Raw genomic sequence first — 16,974 nt, forward strand, 5'->3', positions numbered from 1 at the left:
TTCTAGGCATTTAACCCCCACCCTCCCATCTAAAAATACAACCCGTAAAACACCCCCGTGGAAAAAGCCCCCTACGGTAAACACTCACTAGAAAATACCTCCCCCCAATGAAAATGCCCCGGTAAATACTCCCTCGTGTAAAATACCCCCAAACCCGCCTCCACCCACGGAAAATAAACTCAGGTGGACAATAAGGCTTAACAAATTTGAGAATTCTATTTGAGTTTTTTTTTTGCGTAGGGGGAAGGAATTTTGGTGCCTATATATTATGCACCACTCACTTAAGTTTACGCTATGGAAAACAGATGAACGAACCGGTTTCTTCGTTAGCTTCTCTCAGCTTAGCGCGAGACAAGACTAAGACAAGTGACAGAATAGATGTGAAATATGTTGTTTGGGCTATATATATATATATATATATATATATATATATATATATATATATATATATATATATATATATATATATATATATATATATATATATATATATATGAAAATCAGGGGGACAGAATAAAGTATAACCTGTCAGCATGCAAAATGTATAAGGTAAAATTGTTCTGCATAATATGAAGTAAGAATTGATTTATGACTTTAAACTGTCCAAATACTTTATTTGGCACCCCTGTTATTATGTGCAAATATATAGCCCAAATTATATACTTTCCATCTATTCTGTCACTTGTCTTTGTCTTGTCTCGCCCTAAGTGGAAAGGAACTTACGAAGAAACCGGTTTGTTCTCGAGTTTTACACAGCACAAACTTAAATGAGCGGTGTATAATAAACAATTACAAAAAATGTCTTCCCAATACAGAAAATAAAAAACAAAACTGAAACAAAATTCTCAAATTTGGAAAGCCACATTTTCCACGGAGGGGGGTGTTTTCCGGAGTGGTATATTCCGTGTTTTTCTCATAGGGGTATTTCCGGGGATCTGGCTATTTTCCATGATGAGGGGGGGGGGTGGTTATTTTCAATTGGGGTGATTTCCGGGGGGAGGGGTAAACGCCGGTTACCATAATTTCTAGCCATGGGTGTCCCAATCCGGAAAATTCAGTGACGATAAGAGTTAAAATGCATTTTCACAGTCAAGGGGTTAAATTTTCTATTGAAAATACCAGAAAGGGGTTTTCATCACTTAAAATACTAAAAAAAGGTATTTTTCAATGAATATATACAAGAAAAGGAGTGTTCCTGAAACATAGGGATGGATGTAAAGAGGGAAGGGCAAATTACTCCTCTTCCTTCCCTTCTTATTAGAACCCCTGTTCCTATCAAGAAAGTACTCTTGGTTCTGTTACATAGGCTATTATATTTTTGCCAAATAACTTCATCGTCTCGCATTGTCAGCTTCGTCAAGATTTCATTTACAACTTAAACAAAATAAATTTTCCTTTTGAATGACAGCATACATCCTGTTATTCTTAATTTTTCCTTTGTTCTTTAAATTAATGCAAGTAATTGTTGAATATGACTTCTGTATATTTTTAAAGTAAACATACATTTTTATAATAATTATTTTGTCAAACTATTAGGATCCTATACTCATAGATATTTAAATGACGCGATCCTAGCGCCAAAAAAACCGGCATTTGAAATAGATTTCAGATGAAAATTTCTCAGTTGCGAACTAGCATTCATAGTGTAGAGGTTGTATCTGACATTTATACAATTTTAATCTGTCTCAATTTATAACTGAATATTTGGCATGTTTTTATAGAGGTATACTGAATACAGTTCACTTTGTGCTCTCCTGTAAATGCATAAAAGTCAGTTTTTTGTTTTTGTGAGACAATATATTCGCTGAAGGGGCCCTGAATAAAAATGTCCTAGGAGGGGGAATATTTTCTTTGGTTGGGATTGAAGAGAAGATTTTTCCCCTGAAAGATGTCACCCCTCCAATCATTTCCCAGCTTTCTATGGTTCGAAATTTGTGACATTCTTGGGGGAAGGGTGCCCTCCTCCTCTGAAAGTGTTTACCGTCTATGGACAGAAACTTGTATCTGAACATGACTGTCATTTTATATTTATTTGGAAACTCAATTGAGCACTACATTACCTGGTTTGTATCATGTTTATGCTTGTGAGAAAAAAAGCTTATATTTTGAAATAAAAAGAAGATTCAGTTAAATAAAATTGATACCGCAGGAGTTTTGGATGTCACTTGTTTGTCTTGTGGATATATTCGCCAATTAAGAACGGCTTTTGGGAGTCTAAACCTCTCGTGAAGAAACTAAAAATATGTGTAAATGTGTTTTTTTATGCGTCCAACGCATAAAAAAAAACTCTTTACGGGTTCGATCTCTTTCTCCTCATAGGCCAGTAAAAAAATCTTTAGAAACGGATTTCTGCATTCCTTTGTTAAGACAGCCTTCCACTAAAAAAAAAAGGGAAAAAGAGAGATAACAAAACAAAAAGAGTTTGTTTTATAGTTACGTGGTAAAAAGTGTGCTGTACTTTTATTGGTTTACATCAGTAACAAATTTTCGTTAGCCAATCATATTGCAGCGTATATTCAGAAATGCAAATAACCCCATCTTTAAAAAAAGCTAATCGCTTTTAAAACTTCCTATCTGAAATTCTAGCCCAGTAAAAAGAAAAAAATAATTTCTATGAATTTTTGGAAACTTTAAGCCCATAAACCAAACGGATTTTTTTTTCTTAATGACAGGATTTTGAATTTAAAAGGTCTGGATTTTCAGTGGTTTCTTCTCAGAAGAAAACGCTATAAAATTCTAAAAACTACTTTAGAAAATCCTGAAACACTTCTTTCTACTAGTTATAAGAGTACTTTAATTTAGTTCACCCCTATCCCCGTTAATGCGGAAATATATACACCAAATTATATATTCTACGTGGATTTCCTCGTTGTGTCAAGCAACGGGACAATTCATGGAGAAGGTATAACTAGGACTATATATTTGCAAATTATGCGGGATTGAGGTATAATGAAGCACTTCTAGGAGAAATATAATTAATCATTTTACAATTTTTAAAGTAGTTTTCAGCGTTTCATTCTTTCCTTCTGGAGTGGATAACCCCTGCATTAAAACACATTTAAACTAACAGTGGCTGTGCTATGACTTCAGCGAATTGACTTACTCAGGTCACATAATAATCATGCGATACTTCTCTGAAGAAAATAGTCAAAATATTTTTTTTTTTTTTTAATCCAAATTCAAACAGCTGTGTTTTGCCACGTAAGCAACAGAATAGTTTGCGTCAGGTGCCAATAATTATATCCTAATTTCGTGTATAAGTTCCCCAACTGCATTCATAATTTTAATGCAGTTAATTTCCTACTTCCCGATGTGTCCGAGAAATATCTTAAATATTTTTTGTTATTATTTCAGCTTTATATGGTAATTAGCGAAAAGATTACGATGGAATAATACAAGTTGCGTTTCAATGCCAAGGCCGTGTTCAGCATTGCCACGCAAACAGAACTGATGGAAGTTTGTTTGATATTGGGCGAAAATATTGGAGCTAAATAGTCAAAACTCGCAAAGATTGCCAGATCGAATTAGTCAAAGAAACTATTGACAAATCATCATTTTATGAATATTCATTTGGATTATTTTTTGTTAAATGTGTTATTATTAAAAATCGAAAAAGTGGCAAATTTTTTTAATTGCTGCGCTACTCGTTAAAGCTTGAGATATTGTTCGAGTGAAAAAATTTTAACTCTAGAAAGTGATTCATACACATTATTTGTTCTGGAATTTCATTGCTACTGTTTATAATTAAAAGTGTAGTTTTTTCGATACTTTTACGAAAATAAAGGTGTGTAAAACCAAACTAGTGAAAAAAAAATGGATCCTGAGGTGAATTTTGATAATTGTGATATATCGGAAAGTATAAAGGAGGATATTCAAGCAATGAAAGTTGAAAGGGATGAATTACATTGCCAGCTAAGCCAGTTGCAGTTCGAGTTGGAAATAGCGGAGTTGAAAAGGTTTTGCAATAGAGGGTAAGTCTGTCTTTTTTTCTCAGCAATATTAACCACATTCAGAATACCTACATTAAAAAAATATATAAAAGTTCTTATTTAATTTTTTTCTACTGCGGGCCAGCAAAAATGTTGTTTTTTCGATTAGTCCTGTAATATTAAATTGTAAAGAGCTAAAACTGTGTTTATCGATAAATTCAGTATGTGTATACTGATACATTAAATTAATTTCTTAATTCAAGATGTTTTAGGAATGTTTATGCAGGTAGTCGCTACGCATTAGCAAAAATTTAACTTTTCCCCTAGCGTGGCGATCTATGTTTGTAATGGTTTATATTTTTGATTAAATAAAAAAAAACAAGTTTTTTTAACTGAAAGTAAGGAGCGACATTAAAACTTAAAACGAACAGAAATTACTTCGTATATGAAAGGGGCTGCTCCCTCATCAATGCCCCGCTCTTTACGCTAAAGTTTGACTCTTTCTCTCAACTCTACTTTTTTTAAACAGTAAAAGACTTCAGCGTAAAGAGCGTGGCGTTGATGAGGGAGCAGCCCCTTTCATAAACGAAGTAATTTCTCTTCGTTTTAAGTTTCAATGTCGCTCCTTACTTTCAGTTAAAAAATACTTGTTTTTTATTTAATTTCTGAACGTTTTTGAATTAATGCATGTTTTGATTTTGGCTCCGCAGATGATTAATTGAAACGAAATTTGTATATATTCTTTTTTTTTTGGCTAAATGGCTTTCTCAGAGTTTTGATTGATAAAGGTTTTTTGACTATGCTGAATAAAATGGCTATCTCAGAATTTTGATCCAGTAACTTTGGGAAAATAATTAGCGTGGGAGGTGGCCTAGGTGCCCTCCAATTTTTTGATCACTTAAAAAGGGCACTAGAATTTTTCATTTCCATTAGAATGAGCCCTCTCGCAACATTCTAGGACCACTGGTTCGATATGATCACCCCTGGAAAAAACAAAAACAAAAAACAAATAAATAAACACGCATCCGTGATCTGCCTTCTGGCAAAAAATACAAAATTCCACATTTTTGTAGATAGGAGCTTGAAACTTCTGCAGTAGGGTTCTCTGATATGCTGAATCTGACGGTGTGATTTTCGTTAAGATTCTATGACTATTAGGGGGTGTTTTCTCCTATTTTCTAAAATAAGGCAAATTTTCTCAGGCTCGTAACTCTTGATGGGTAGGCCTAAGACTAAACTTAATGAAACTTATATATCTATAATCAGCATTAAAATGCGATTCTTTTGACGTAGCTATTGGTATCAAAATTCCATCTTTTAGAGTTTTGGTTACTATTGGGCCGGGTCGCTCCTTACTACAGTTCGTTACCACGAACTGTTTGATTATTATGATAAATAAAGTTAACCATTCCCTGATCAGCGTTCCTTGACCGTTTAAATAGGTATAATTGTTCAAAAATAAATTTAGATTGTAAAATCAAATAGATCATCACATATCCCCCCCCCCCACAAACACACAAAGTTATATGGCTGGAAATGCGAGGATAAAGAAAAAAAGAGAAAAATTAATCACTCAAGAGGAAAATATCGAACAGTCGCCCATCAATTTAGTCCAGAAACAATCAACGAATCCAATTCAGAACGAAGTGCAATGCCGAATACGCAATAGATTAATACATCAGTGCAAATAGGGTAACTTCTGGGGCGTTTTGCAGCAAGGATCTTACATCACTTTTTGTTGAAAATGAATTAAGCATATGGTTCGAAAGAACTTAAAAAATTTCTATTGATCGATCCATTCGAAACGTACTTATCTCTAATTCTGACCAAGTTATAAATTGTTCCAAAAAGGCGGGCAAAAGAGTGTAAATCCCTTATCTTCTGATTAACGAACAATTTAGTAATTTGGGCATTGCCAATGAATTTCTATTGAAAAGTTAACTAAGAATCATCTTTAAAGTTTCAAGTTTCTGACTTATGAAAAAAAAATTATTGTGTGTTTTTATTTTCATTTTGGTCTCCTGTAAAGTTGGTGAAAATGGACTTAGGCCCTTTTTGCAAAATGCCACATACTTACAAGAATATCACCACCCAATCTAGTGTTTGACACTTTTGGGGCATTTGTTTCAAGCTCTAAAATCGTGTTTCTTCCAGAAACTGAAAGAAGATACTTGCTACTTACTTTTATTGCTTATTACACGCTTTTGCTCCTGAATATTAGACTGAAAAACTGCCTGGAAACGCCAAACATTAGATGGTGTTGATGACTTTCTCGTCGACACTAGCTCCAGTTTTCACTCTTATAAATATTTTAGCAAATGAATTGGAAGTATAGTTAGGATGACAGCTAAGAGCTCATATGGCACTTGTGACGAGGCGAGAAGAGCTAAGAGCCAATAGATCATATGGTATGAGATCTAACAAAATTCTATGAATCAATAGATTGATTTAAAAAGGAAAATAAGAGGCTTAATGCCGGTCAGGATTTAAAATAAGAGCTCTGAGTCACGATGTCCTTCTAAATATCAAAACCGATCACCCACTCGTAAGTTATACATACCTGATTTTTTTCTAATTTTTCCTCTCACTTTAGCCCCCCAGATGGTCGAATCTGGGAAAACGACTTTATCAAGTCAAATTTTGCAGCTCCCTGACACGCCTACCAATTTTCATCGTCCTAGCACGTCCAGAAGCACCAAACTCGCCAAATCACTGAACCCCTCCCCCCAACTCCCTAGATAATCTTAGAGCAGATAGTCTTAGATAGTCTCAGAGTGTCTTAGAGCGTATCCCCAGATACGCTGAATCTGATGGTGTGATTTTCGTTAAGATTCTATGACTTCTAGGGGGTGTTTTCCCCTATTTTCTAAAATAACGCAAATTTTCTCAGGCTCGTAACTTTTGATGGGTAAGACTAAACTTGATGAAACTTATATATTTAAAATCAGTATTAAAATGCAATTCTTTTGATGCAGCTATTGGTATCAAAATTCCATTTTTTAGAGTTTTGGTTACTATTGAGCCGGGTCGCTCCTTACTACAGTTCGTTACCACGAACTGTTTGATAATGAGGGAAAGGTTGAGATGGCTGGGGCACTTTCTGTGGATGACAAATTACCAAAGATTGTCCTTTTTTGGCCAACGGTCTAGGGCTAAACAGAAGGCAGGTTGTCCGCGGTTGGGGTCGGAGAATGTCATAAAGAAAGATTTAAAGGAAACAGGAACTTCTTGGGAGGGTGTAAAGAAGGAGGCTTTGAATAGATTGGGCTGGGAGAGGAGCGTGCGTAGCTGTGTAGGTCTCAGTCGGCCTGGCGCTGCGCTGAGTTGTTAGTAGTAGTAGTAGTATATATAACACACATAATTAAATTGAATGAGAAGAAAAACAATGAATGCGGCTCTCAAAAAGAAATGAAGAAATTAAGTAATATCTAATAATTTATTAAAATCGGAAGAAGTAAAAATAATGTATAGCATTGTTTAATTTAATAAGATTTAATAAGATGTCTTATTAACGATATGTCTTACCGGTTCTTTTCTGACTTTATGTCTGGTCTAGTTTTTTTTTTCTTTTTTATGCGTCTAGTTTAACGTTGGCTCTCGCAATGAAAGATTAATGGAATTCATCTCAACCTGTAGTAAAGCTTCGTAATCTCTGATGTATAATTTTGGCAGCGTATTTTTTTTATTAGGAGGGAGGGTTGTGAAGTTAAGCATATCTATTCTTAGGAAGGACATAAATAAGTATTCTGTAGTGTTTTAAAGTAGTTTTCATGATTTTTAAGGGTTTTATTTTGAGGTGGTCATGTATGAGACCGATGTCGAATTAGACACTAAAAGAACAAGAATAAATTCTTAATTATTGGCTAATTAGTAAAGGATGTGTCAATTTCTTGACAATACTTATCTGGATGGTCGCCACGCCCTGAGTACCTTACCACAAGTAGGTTGGAACAGCAGTTCCTAGAGTCTCTGGGTGATGAATTGTAATTATCATATTGTCATTATTTTTAAACTCCACTATTAACAACTCACTGCAGCACCAAACCGCCTGAGGCTTGGTCCCGCAGTGCACCTAACCAACTCAGTTGCGCATGCTCCATTTCCATCTTAATCTATTCATAGCCTCCCGCTTTATACCTCTTGAAGAAGTTTCAGGTTCTATTAAATCCTTGCTTACAACTTCCTCCCACACTATTAGAGAGTGACCTACTACATGCAAGCTCAAACCAGTTCTGCCAAATGTTGGGTTTTAAGTTGTGTCACCATAGAAACAAAAATGCACCGAAATGGAGCACACTCTCACTTGCAAATGAGCCGAATGAAAAATGCCCTCCTCCCTAAAAATGTGCCGATTTGAAAAGATTAATACCCAAACGCCTCAACAAGCGCCAAAATGGTACAAATTCGCCCCATCCGGCACCTCTGGTTCAAACTAACACAGAAATACTGAAATTTACAGTTGCAATCCCACTTTTCCCTATGATTATGTCAAAGGTTGGATATTTTGCTAAAATATATTGGTTCAGCTCTACAGCTGAAGGCTACGAAATTTATGAATAATTCGACTTTGTCGACTCATAACTTTGCCGCATTTGATCTTGATATCCAGCTCCCAGAAAAAAAGAGTAGGTATATGGAGTCCAAACTAGAAATCCACCCGTCAGCTCCAAGTTTGTCACATGAATTAAGGGAACAAGTGCACTTAGATTTCTGAAACGCAACGGTTGTAAGATAAGTTTTACGCCATTGGGGAGCGAGTTTGAGGTGTTGCCACATTAATTTCTTCAAATCATCGCATTTTTTTTCAATCACCTTCAGCGTATCTTCTTTCTAAAAATGGTTCTTTCAGTCCGTCTTAATTTTACTCCGCAGACAACAACTACTACTACTAACAACTCATCGCAGCACCAAGCCACCTGATGCCAACACAGCTACGCACGCTCCTCCTCCATCCTAGTCTATTAAAAACCTCCCTCTTTACACCCTCCCAAGAAGTTCCCATTTCCTTTGAGTCTTGCTTTATTACATCCTCCCACCCCAACCAACTAAACATTCCGCCCAAACTAGACAGACGAGACATTCAATTTAACGTTCATAGTATTTAGACTGTGTTTTAAAATACCTTATGGCCTAGAGTAAGCCTTATAGTTGAATATTGTCATTTAAAATGCCAAGTCCAGAACTTTTATAGATTTCAAATCTAGGGAAATAGAACTAATCCCCCCTCCAAGTAATGCCTCTGTTCTAGAAACATCAATTTATAAATACATGCCAAGAATGGTTAGATTCTTGTTTTATTTGCTTGTCAAAGATAAAAACGTATGTACATTTTATTAATATTCTTGTTTTTTTTCCCCTTTCAATATCTCTCGTTAGTTAAGTATATTACTTTAACCAACCGCCTGAGCATAAATTCTGACCAAAAAGGCTATATTTTAACGATACCTTTGTATATTAGGTCAATCTCCGACCCAGAGATTTTTATAGGTTAACGCTTCTTTTAAGTGTTTTAATGCTGACCTATTTAAGCTTGGAAGCAATTTAACAAAATTTTTATGTTAAAATTTTAATTTTATTTATTTGTTTATAAAATTATTAATATAATAAAATTAAAAAATTAATTATATTAATATTTTAATAATAAAATAATAAATATCAATATAAAATTATTTTTAAAATTTTAATTTTATTAAAATTATTTTAATTTTTTTATTCTTTGTGCCTCCATGTATAAACCTTTTTGAATATTTGCCATACCGACATATAAACATCTGACTGGCTAAGCATATAAATGTCTGATCGGTCTTTTAGTAAGGTCAGGTGATCATTTTATCTAGGCTTCGTTTCGATTTGTAACCCTTCCTTGGTGAAGAAAAAGATCTAATGGCTTTCCATCGAACTGAAAGATCGAATAAATATTCCAACATGAATTGTGAAGATGTCATTATATTTTCTTAAACTGAAAGCCGGAAACTGATTTATGTTTGTTTCTTTTTTGTATGTCAATCTTTATTTATTTCCGATTACTAAAGCCAAGACTAACTCCAAAGAGTAGTTGATTGTGGAGAGATAAAATGATAAATTTTTTTTAACAACTTACTTACAAAACAGCATGCTATAAATTTGCTTACAATATTATATGAACATTATAATATTAGCTTAACCGTCGCAGGTTAAAGGAAAATTCGAGAAAAACTACTCTTTGAGATAAACTCCCCCTTCATGGAATTCTTTTTGTGTGAAAGATTTCCCCGGTTTATTCTTTTACACAGAAATTTCCCCCTTCCCCTCGCATGTTAATAACAATCAGATTTTAAATTGAAATTATTTGAAAAATTTACCCCAAAAATTCTCCTGTGGACAATTCCCCTCCTCGAAAATTCCTCCGTAGAAAATTCTTTCTCTAGATCATACCCACCGAAGACAATTCATCCCAATAATTCCTCTTTGTCGAGGAATCGAGTTATTCAAGAGAAAAATATGATAATCCAATAAATTCATGAAACCTCCGATCAAATTTTTTCAGATATCATGCTTTCCGCAATAGAGTTAATCCTCGACTGATAAAGTTGTCTTCTATGCTACATTTATATAAAGTACCTTATTAATTTATTTTGACTACATATACTAAGAGTCGGAAAAAGATATGTAAATCCAAGTTCATTTTAACATGGAAAATCCCCTCCCTGTGGAATACCCCTAGACTCCCGCAGAAAACTTTCCCTACATGTAAAATATCGCTGGTATTTTTAAACTTTGAAAGCATTGTTCAATACCAAATTCAGAGTTTACTCAAAAAGAAATTTTATAATTCCAAAAGTGTGTTAAATAAAAGAATTCATGACTAACTAACCAGTTACTTAAATATTCAGAAAATGTAAATAATTTAAAAGCTGTCCATTATTTGTAAGGTGGAGTCTCTAATTTCATCAGTGTGAAAAGTATTAAGAGGGCATGGGGGGAGAGTATACCTATATCCTTTGAGAGAATGTAGGCTACTCAGCAGCTTCTTAAAGTTTCTGGGCTATCGGGTGGAGAATGTAGTAGTACAAGGGCGGACTGACGAATAGTAGCCCACTCAATGATATGAATTGAGCTAATTAAAAAATTATAAACGAAAAACTCACCTCATCCCTACCTTAGGAACGATGTATGTCGAGACTCTGTACGACCCTCTGCTGCTTAACAACAGAAAATTCACTTTTATTCTTGATTCATATGTTACTGCTTTTCCTGAGAACGAAATTACCCCACGAGTTAATTATACTACCCTGCTTGCTGGTTTATACTGTCAAGAATATGTCTCCATTATGGCTTTCTCTACCAAAGCCACCTCCTTTTTTTTACTTTTTCAGACAGCCCCAGTCTCCATTGGTAGTTTTGGGGCTCAAAAAGGGAAATCAGTTCCATTTGAAGTGGCTTTTTCAGAAAAATTTGTTTTTCAATGAAGAACAAGAGCCAAGAGCTTATTCCCACCAAGTTTCATTACGATCTCTCCACTCTAAGTGTTTTCCAAGATTTATGGTTTCCCCCTCCAACTCCTCTATATGTCATGGGATCCTGTCGGGATCTATAATTAGAGCTCTGAGACATACTACTACTATTACTAATAACTCACCGCAGCACCAAGCCACCCGAGGCCAACACAGATACGCACGCTCCTCCTCCAACTTAATCTATTCAAGGTCTCCCTCTTTATACCCTACCAGGAAGTTTCCATTTCCTTCAAATCCTTATTTATGACATCCTCCCAACCCAGACAAGGACCACCTGCTTTCCGTGTAGCCCCAGACGGTTGGCCAAAAAGGACAATCTTCGGCAATCTGTTATCCTTCATCAGCAGAACGTGGCCTAGCCATCTCAGCCTTTCTTTCATTATAGCCCTTGAAAGCGGGATTGAACCACATTTTTCGTACAACCTACTGTTTGAAATACAGTCAGTCAGCCGGGTACCAAGAACAATCCGTAGGCAATTTCTCTGGAAAATATCTAGTAAATGTTCATCTGCTTTTCGGAGCGCCCATGCTTCAGAGCCATATTTGACCACTGTCATCACTGCAGCTTCCAATATTCTAATCTTGGTTTTCAGACTTATCTTTCTATTCTTTCAAACTTTTTTTAACTGTTAAAAAACACCCAGGTTCTTCTAAATATCAAATTTCATTAAGATCCGATAACCCGTTCGTAAGTTAAAAATACTTCATTCTTTATAATTTATCCATATTAACCTTCCTTCCACCCCCCCCCCAAATTGTCGAATAGGGGAAGTAACTATATCTAACTTAATCTGGTCAGATCCCTGATACGCCTGCCAACTTTCGGCGATCGCTATATGGATCACGTATCTAGTTTCGGGTCATCTTCCTGTAAAACTTGGGTTGGTCTGGGATTCGAGCCTGAGACCTCTCGCACTCTAGGCAAGAATTATACCCCTATACCATAAGCCATACTTAAGAAGAACAATCATTTGCTTTATCTGCAAATAATATTCTTCTCAACTATCTTGTTAGCTTGCTCCCCCTCCTCCAGATGGTCGAATCGGGGAAGAGACTATTTCTAATTTAATAATTTAATCTCGTCTGGTCTTTGATACGCCTGCCAGCTTTCATCGTCCTAGCTTCTCTGGAAGTGCCCAAGCTAGCAAAAGCGGGACTGACAGACAGACAGACAGAAATTGCGATCGCTGTATGTCACTCGGTAAATACCAAGTGTCATAAAAAGCTGATTTTACTTGGTCTACTTTGCCTGAAAAAGCCGTAAAAAATACAAGGCCTAACTAATGGCCGAAAAAGGCCTTTTCTCACAAACAGCCGTGTCTTAGTGGCAAAAAAAGTGCCAGCCGCGACAAACCAACGGAAAGAAAAGCCAGCTTATAAGACAGGGTAGTCAAACTAAGGCCTACATCAGCTAGTCGCCAAAAACGAGCGAAAAATAAAGGCATTTAAAAATTACCCCATTTTTATTGTCATAACCAATTTTCATCTATAAACCTGTGTTAAAATTGGTCTGTCATTATGTCATTATCTTGCAAAGTTTCAGAAATGTCAATCTTGAAGCAACTGATAAAAACACGAAGAGAAAAGTTAAAATATGATCTCTTTTTAAGTCAGAAGCATAATAAATTCAATTTGACGCTAAAAACTACTAACCAGAAATACTTCCCACCTGCGGGCTGGATTCGCTTTCCAGTCTAGTCGATTCTTGTCTTTTCGCGAGTAGGGTAGTTTTACTCTATTCATAAATACTTGAAATAAACTATGGAAAGCTAAGCCAGTTTCGCTTTCCAGCTCACGAAAAAAGGCTGCGGAAGTAGACTAAGGAGTGTTAGAAAAAACCCTCAATTGCGCTTTCTCGGTATAAGTTTTCGAGCAGTAATATAATTTTGCTCACACGTCACAAGGTGCCGAGTGACAAATCTAGACTGACAATGAACTAATCTTTCCGAAAAGACAAATAGGCGAAACTTTTTAAAATTCGATTAATTCTTTTTTGGACATTATTAAGCCAGTAAAACGATCAAAAAACTTTTGAGTTTTTTCAAAACTCAAAAGTCGATCAAAAAACTTGAGTTGTCGGTCAAAAAACGACATTTTATACAAGCAATTTTTCTGTCTACATTTAGTTTCAGTTTATGTTCATTTGTAGCAAGGCCATGTCCATGGGGTTTATTGGGTTTTTTCCACTCCCACTAAATTTTCGTCCTATTTGTAACTAGTACCGTAAATGCATATAAATATGTCTTTAATGCGTTTTATAAAATTTGTGAAATTCTCAATGGGTTTTGAAAAGTTTTTCTTGTAACAAACCCCCCTCCCCTCCATAGAACAAAAATCATGGATGCGGCCCTGCTGTAGAGTTTTTCTTTTTGCTGTTTAAAATTTCCTATGTATTAGAATTATATTTTTGACAATTTGCTTGAAGTTAAAATCATGGAAGCATAAATTTTAGAGCTGATACGAGCTTATTGTTGGACCTGAGGTGAATTAGTAAATTTCATGAATTTTGTGAATAATGTAAATTTCTTACACAGTCTGTATTCTAAGCACTGGTCCAACTGAAGTACAAATAGGGTAATGGTACTTGTACGAAAAACCCCCTACGGCTCATTTTGTTTTTGTTTTTTCGTTATTTTCTTTCAGCTTAGCTTGAGACAAGACAAAGAGAAGTGACAGAGTAGATGGAAAATATATAATTTGAGCTATATATTTACATATTAGGGGGGGGGGTAAAGTATTTGGACAGTGTAAAATAAGAAAATAACTCTTATTACATAATATGCAGAATAATTGTACATAACACATTAGGATGCAGAACCGCCACACCTTACCCCACCCCCTAATTTGCGAATATATAGCCCGGATTTGTCTCTAAAGTATTAGATTTTTATCTTACTTTCGTATATTTCATTAAGAATGAGTGTCAGAGAGACATATTAGAAGAATAATAGGTAGGGGGTGTATCATACAAGTACTAGGGTAATTAGTAGCAAGATGTGCTATTTAAGAAACTTACCATCAAGGCCGTGGCTAGGTTTTTTGTTCAGGGGAGGGGGGTTCAAATGTGGATTGCAAAAGACTATATGAGTTCTACTACGTTTTTACAAGCCAGAACAAAGTGTGTGTGGGGTATGGGTCAAATACCCTAAGGTTTCCCTCCTTAGACTCCTTAGACACGGCACTGCTTAGCATGCAAATTTTAAAGATCGTTCACAAGTTGGTTGGAAGTAATTTAAAAATATGCTGTCATATCCAAGCAATAAAGCCCATGTTTATCATGCTTTGTTTAAGATTATTATGCTAAAACACGAGGGAAAAAATATCATTTTCACCTATACGGATTCAAACTGTAATTAAAACCATACAGATGTTTGTAGAACGCTCGTAAAAACATGTTTAATACACTTTTTTTTTAATATTTTACTCCAATTGGATTGTTTTAGATTAGCTCTTTTCAGCAATAAAATTTGAAGATGAACGTTTCAATGAATAATTAGGCAATAAAGCTTTTCTTGTGGTCAAATAAACCTTCAAATAAATATTTATTTCAAAATAAATAAATATAAATAAATATTTCAAAATAAATATTTTGGGATACTTCAAATGGTGCCTATGTATTATTGCGATCTCACTCCAGAAGTGAAGTTACGTTAATCCTAGCAAAATAAAGCAAAACATAAAGAAAATATAAGACTTTATTAACAATATTATGCCAGAACGGATTATGTTAAATACCTAACTTAACTTACCCTAAACATATCTATATATTAAATATTTAATTAAAATATACTAGCATCATAGCTGCCTCATTGAGACAAAGTAAATTATAACCGATTGCAGTAAAAAAAAAAAACCGGTTCTACTCAGATCAAGAACTTGAGTGGGGTAGCTATAATACATAAGTACCCTTCAAATATTATTGGAAATGGTTCTCCATCTTTCTTTGCCACCAAATTTGGTTCCGTGGAGTTTGTTTGGGGGAGTCTATTCAAAAAGGAACGGAACTCATTTTTTTAGTATATGGTAACTTCAGGTGTTACTACAATGTCACTTGGGCCAAAAGTCACTGACCCTTTTTATTTTTCAATATTTTTTTTATTTCTTAATATTTGTTTTTGTTCATATCCTGAAAAATTAATTATGGAGAAATTCAGTACCGAACAGCGTACAGTATATAACGTGATACGGTATAGGTTACGTACGGTATACGTACAACGTACGGTATACGTACGTGATAGAAAATCAATTTCCATCGCCTTGACTTCATGATACTAGATTTCATGCATATAACTGTTGAAATAAAAAAGTTATTTATAACTGAAATGGGTTAGTGACTTTTGGCCCACCTTGTTAAGTTCGGCGGCTAATCAAACTGTTAATGGTAACGAGCTGCTGATTCAAAATATGTAAGAATCATTAAGCTTAGTTTTACTCATAACAGGCTACGAGCCTGAAAATATTTGTCTAATTTTCGAAAAAAGGGGGGAAACACCCCCTAAAAGTCAAAGAATGTTAATGAAAATCACATAGTTAGATTCAGCGTATCAGCGAACCCTACTGTAGAGATTTCAAGTTCGTATCTGCCAAAATGTTGAATTTTGTGTCACAAGAAACATCACGGATGCGTGTTTATTTGTTGTTGTTTTTTTTTTCCAGGGGTGAATTTGTCAAACCAATGGTCCTAAGACATCGGGAGAGGGTTCATTTGAACAGAGATTAATAGTTTTACGGCCCTTTTTAAGTGACCAAACATATTGGAGGGAAACTAGCCCCTTTGCGACGCCTCTTTTTTCGCCAAAATCGTCCGATCAAAGTTTTGAGATATCCGTCGTGTTTGCCTTAGTTGAAAAGTCCCAAAACTATAGTTTTGGTGATAAAGAGCCTCTTCCCCCTGCCTCTGAAGATAGGTCTCTAAGTTATAAAATTCGTCCATTGTTTACGTATAGTATTTGATATTGGGAGGTATACAGACATTTTATTTTGGGAGAGGATTTTGTGCTCGGGCTGGGTTTTCATTCGGATATTTTTCTGTGTGGAGGGAAATTTCCGGGAGAGGATTTTTGAAGGGAAATTTTATACTGGAGGGATTTGACAGAATTACTATAAAAAATTATTTTTATTCGTCTAACTTTCTCCTTACATACTCAATTTCGCATGTGAAGATGTTCCGGGGGAATTGTCCGCGGGAAATTTTCAGCATGTTTGGATTTCCGGGAAATAATTTCCATGGAAGGGGAATTTTCCGGAGTGATTGTAAAAATGATTTGAACTGGAAGTCCATTTCAAATGAAAGTATGCAAAGGAGGATTTTTCAGGCTGAATCTTCTGTAAGAAATTTTACGGAGGAGGGGGGTCAGCGAGGATGCAACTTTATGGAATGACTTTTAAGGGGAGGGGTGTATTTAACGTGAGAGAAACTTTTACGGGGTAGTTTCCCGTGAGGGGAGGGAATTTTTCAGGAAGTTTGAGCCAGATTTACCGGCATTATTTGAAAAACGATCAGAAATTAAATAAAAAAAAAAGTTTTATCAACCGAAAGTAAGCAGCAA

At 35.2% G+C, this 16,974-nt stretch overlaps 1 protein-coding gene across 1 annotated transcript in view; it reads left to right on the forward strand.

Moving 5' to 3' along the window:
- The first annotated feature begins 1,622 nt into the window (after positions 1-1,622).
- Positions 1,623-16,974, forward strand: part of LOC136033249 (IQ motif and SEC7 domain-containing protein 1-like) — a 359,466-nt gene continuing 344,114 nt past the window's right edge. The window contains exons 1-2 of the mRNA XM_065713973.1: positions 1,623-1,723; positions 3,355-3,971. Coding sequence (XP_065570045.1) covers positions 3,814-3,971 — 158 coding nt within the window. The 5' untranslated portion in view covers positions 1,623-1,723; positions 3,355-3,813. The remainder of the gene's footprint in view (positions 1,724-3,354; positions 3,972-16,974) is intronic.

The sequence above is a fragment of the Artemia franciscana genome, chromosome 11, assembly GCF_032884065.1.
Source record: "Artemia franciscana chromosome 11, ASM3288406v1, whole genome shotgun sequence".
Lineage (NCBI taxonomy): Eukaryota > Metazoa > Arthropoda > Branchiopoda > Anostraca > Artemiidae > Artemia > Artemia franciscana.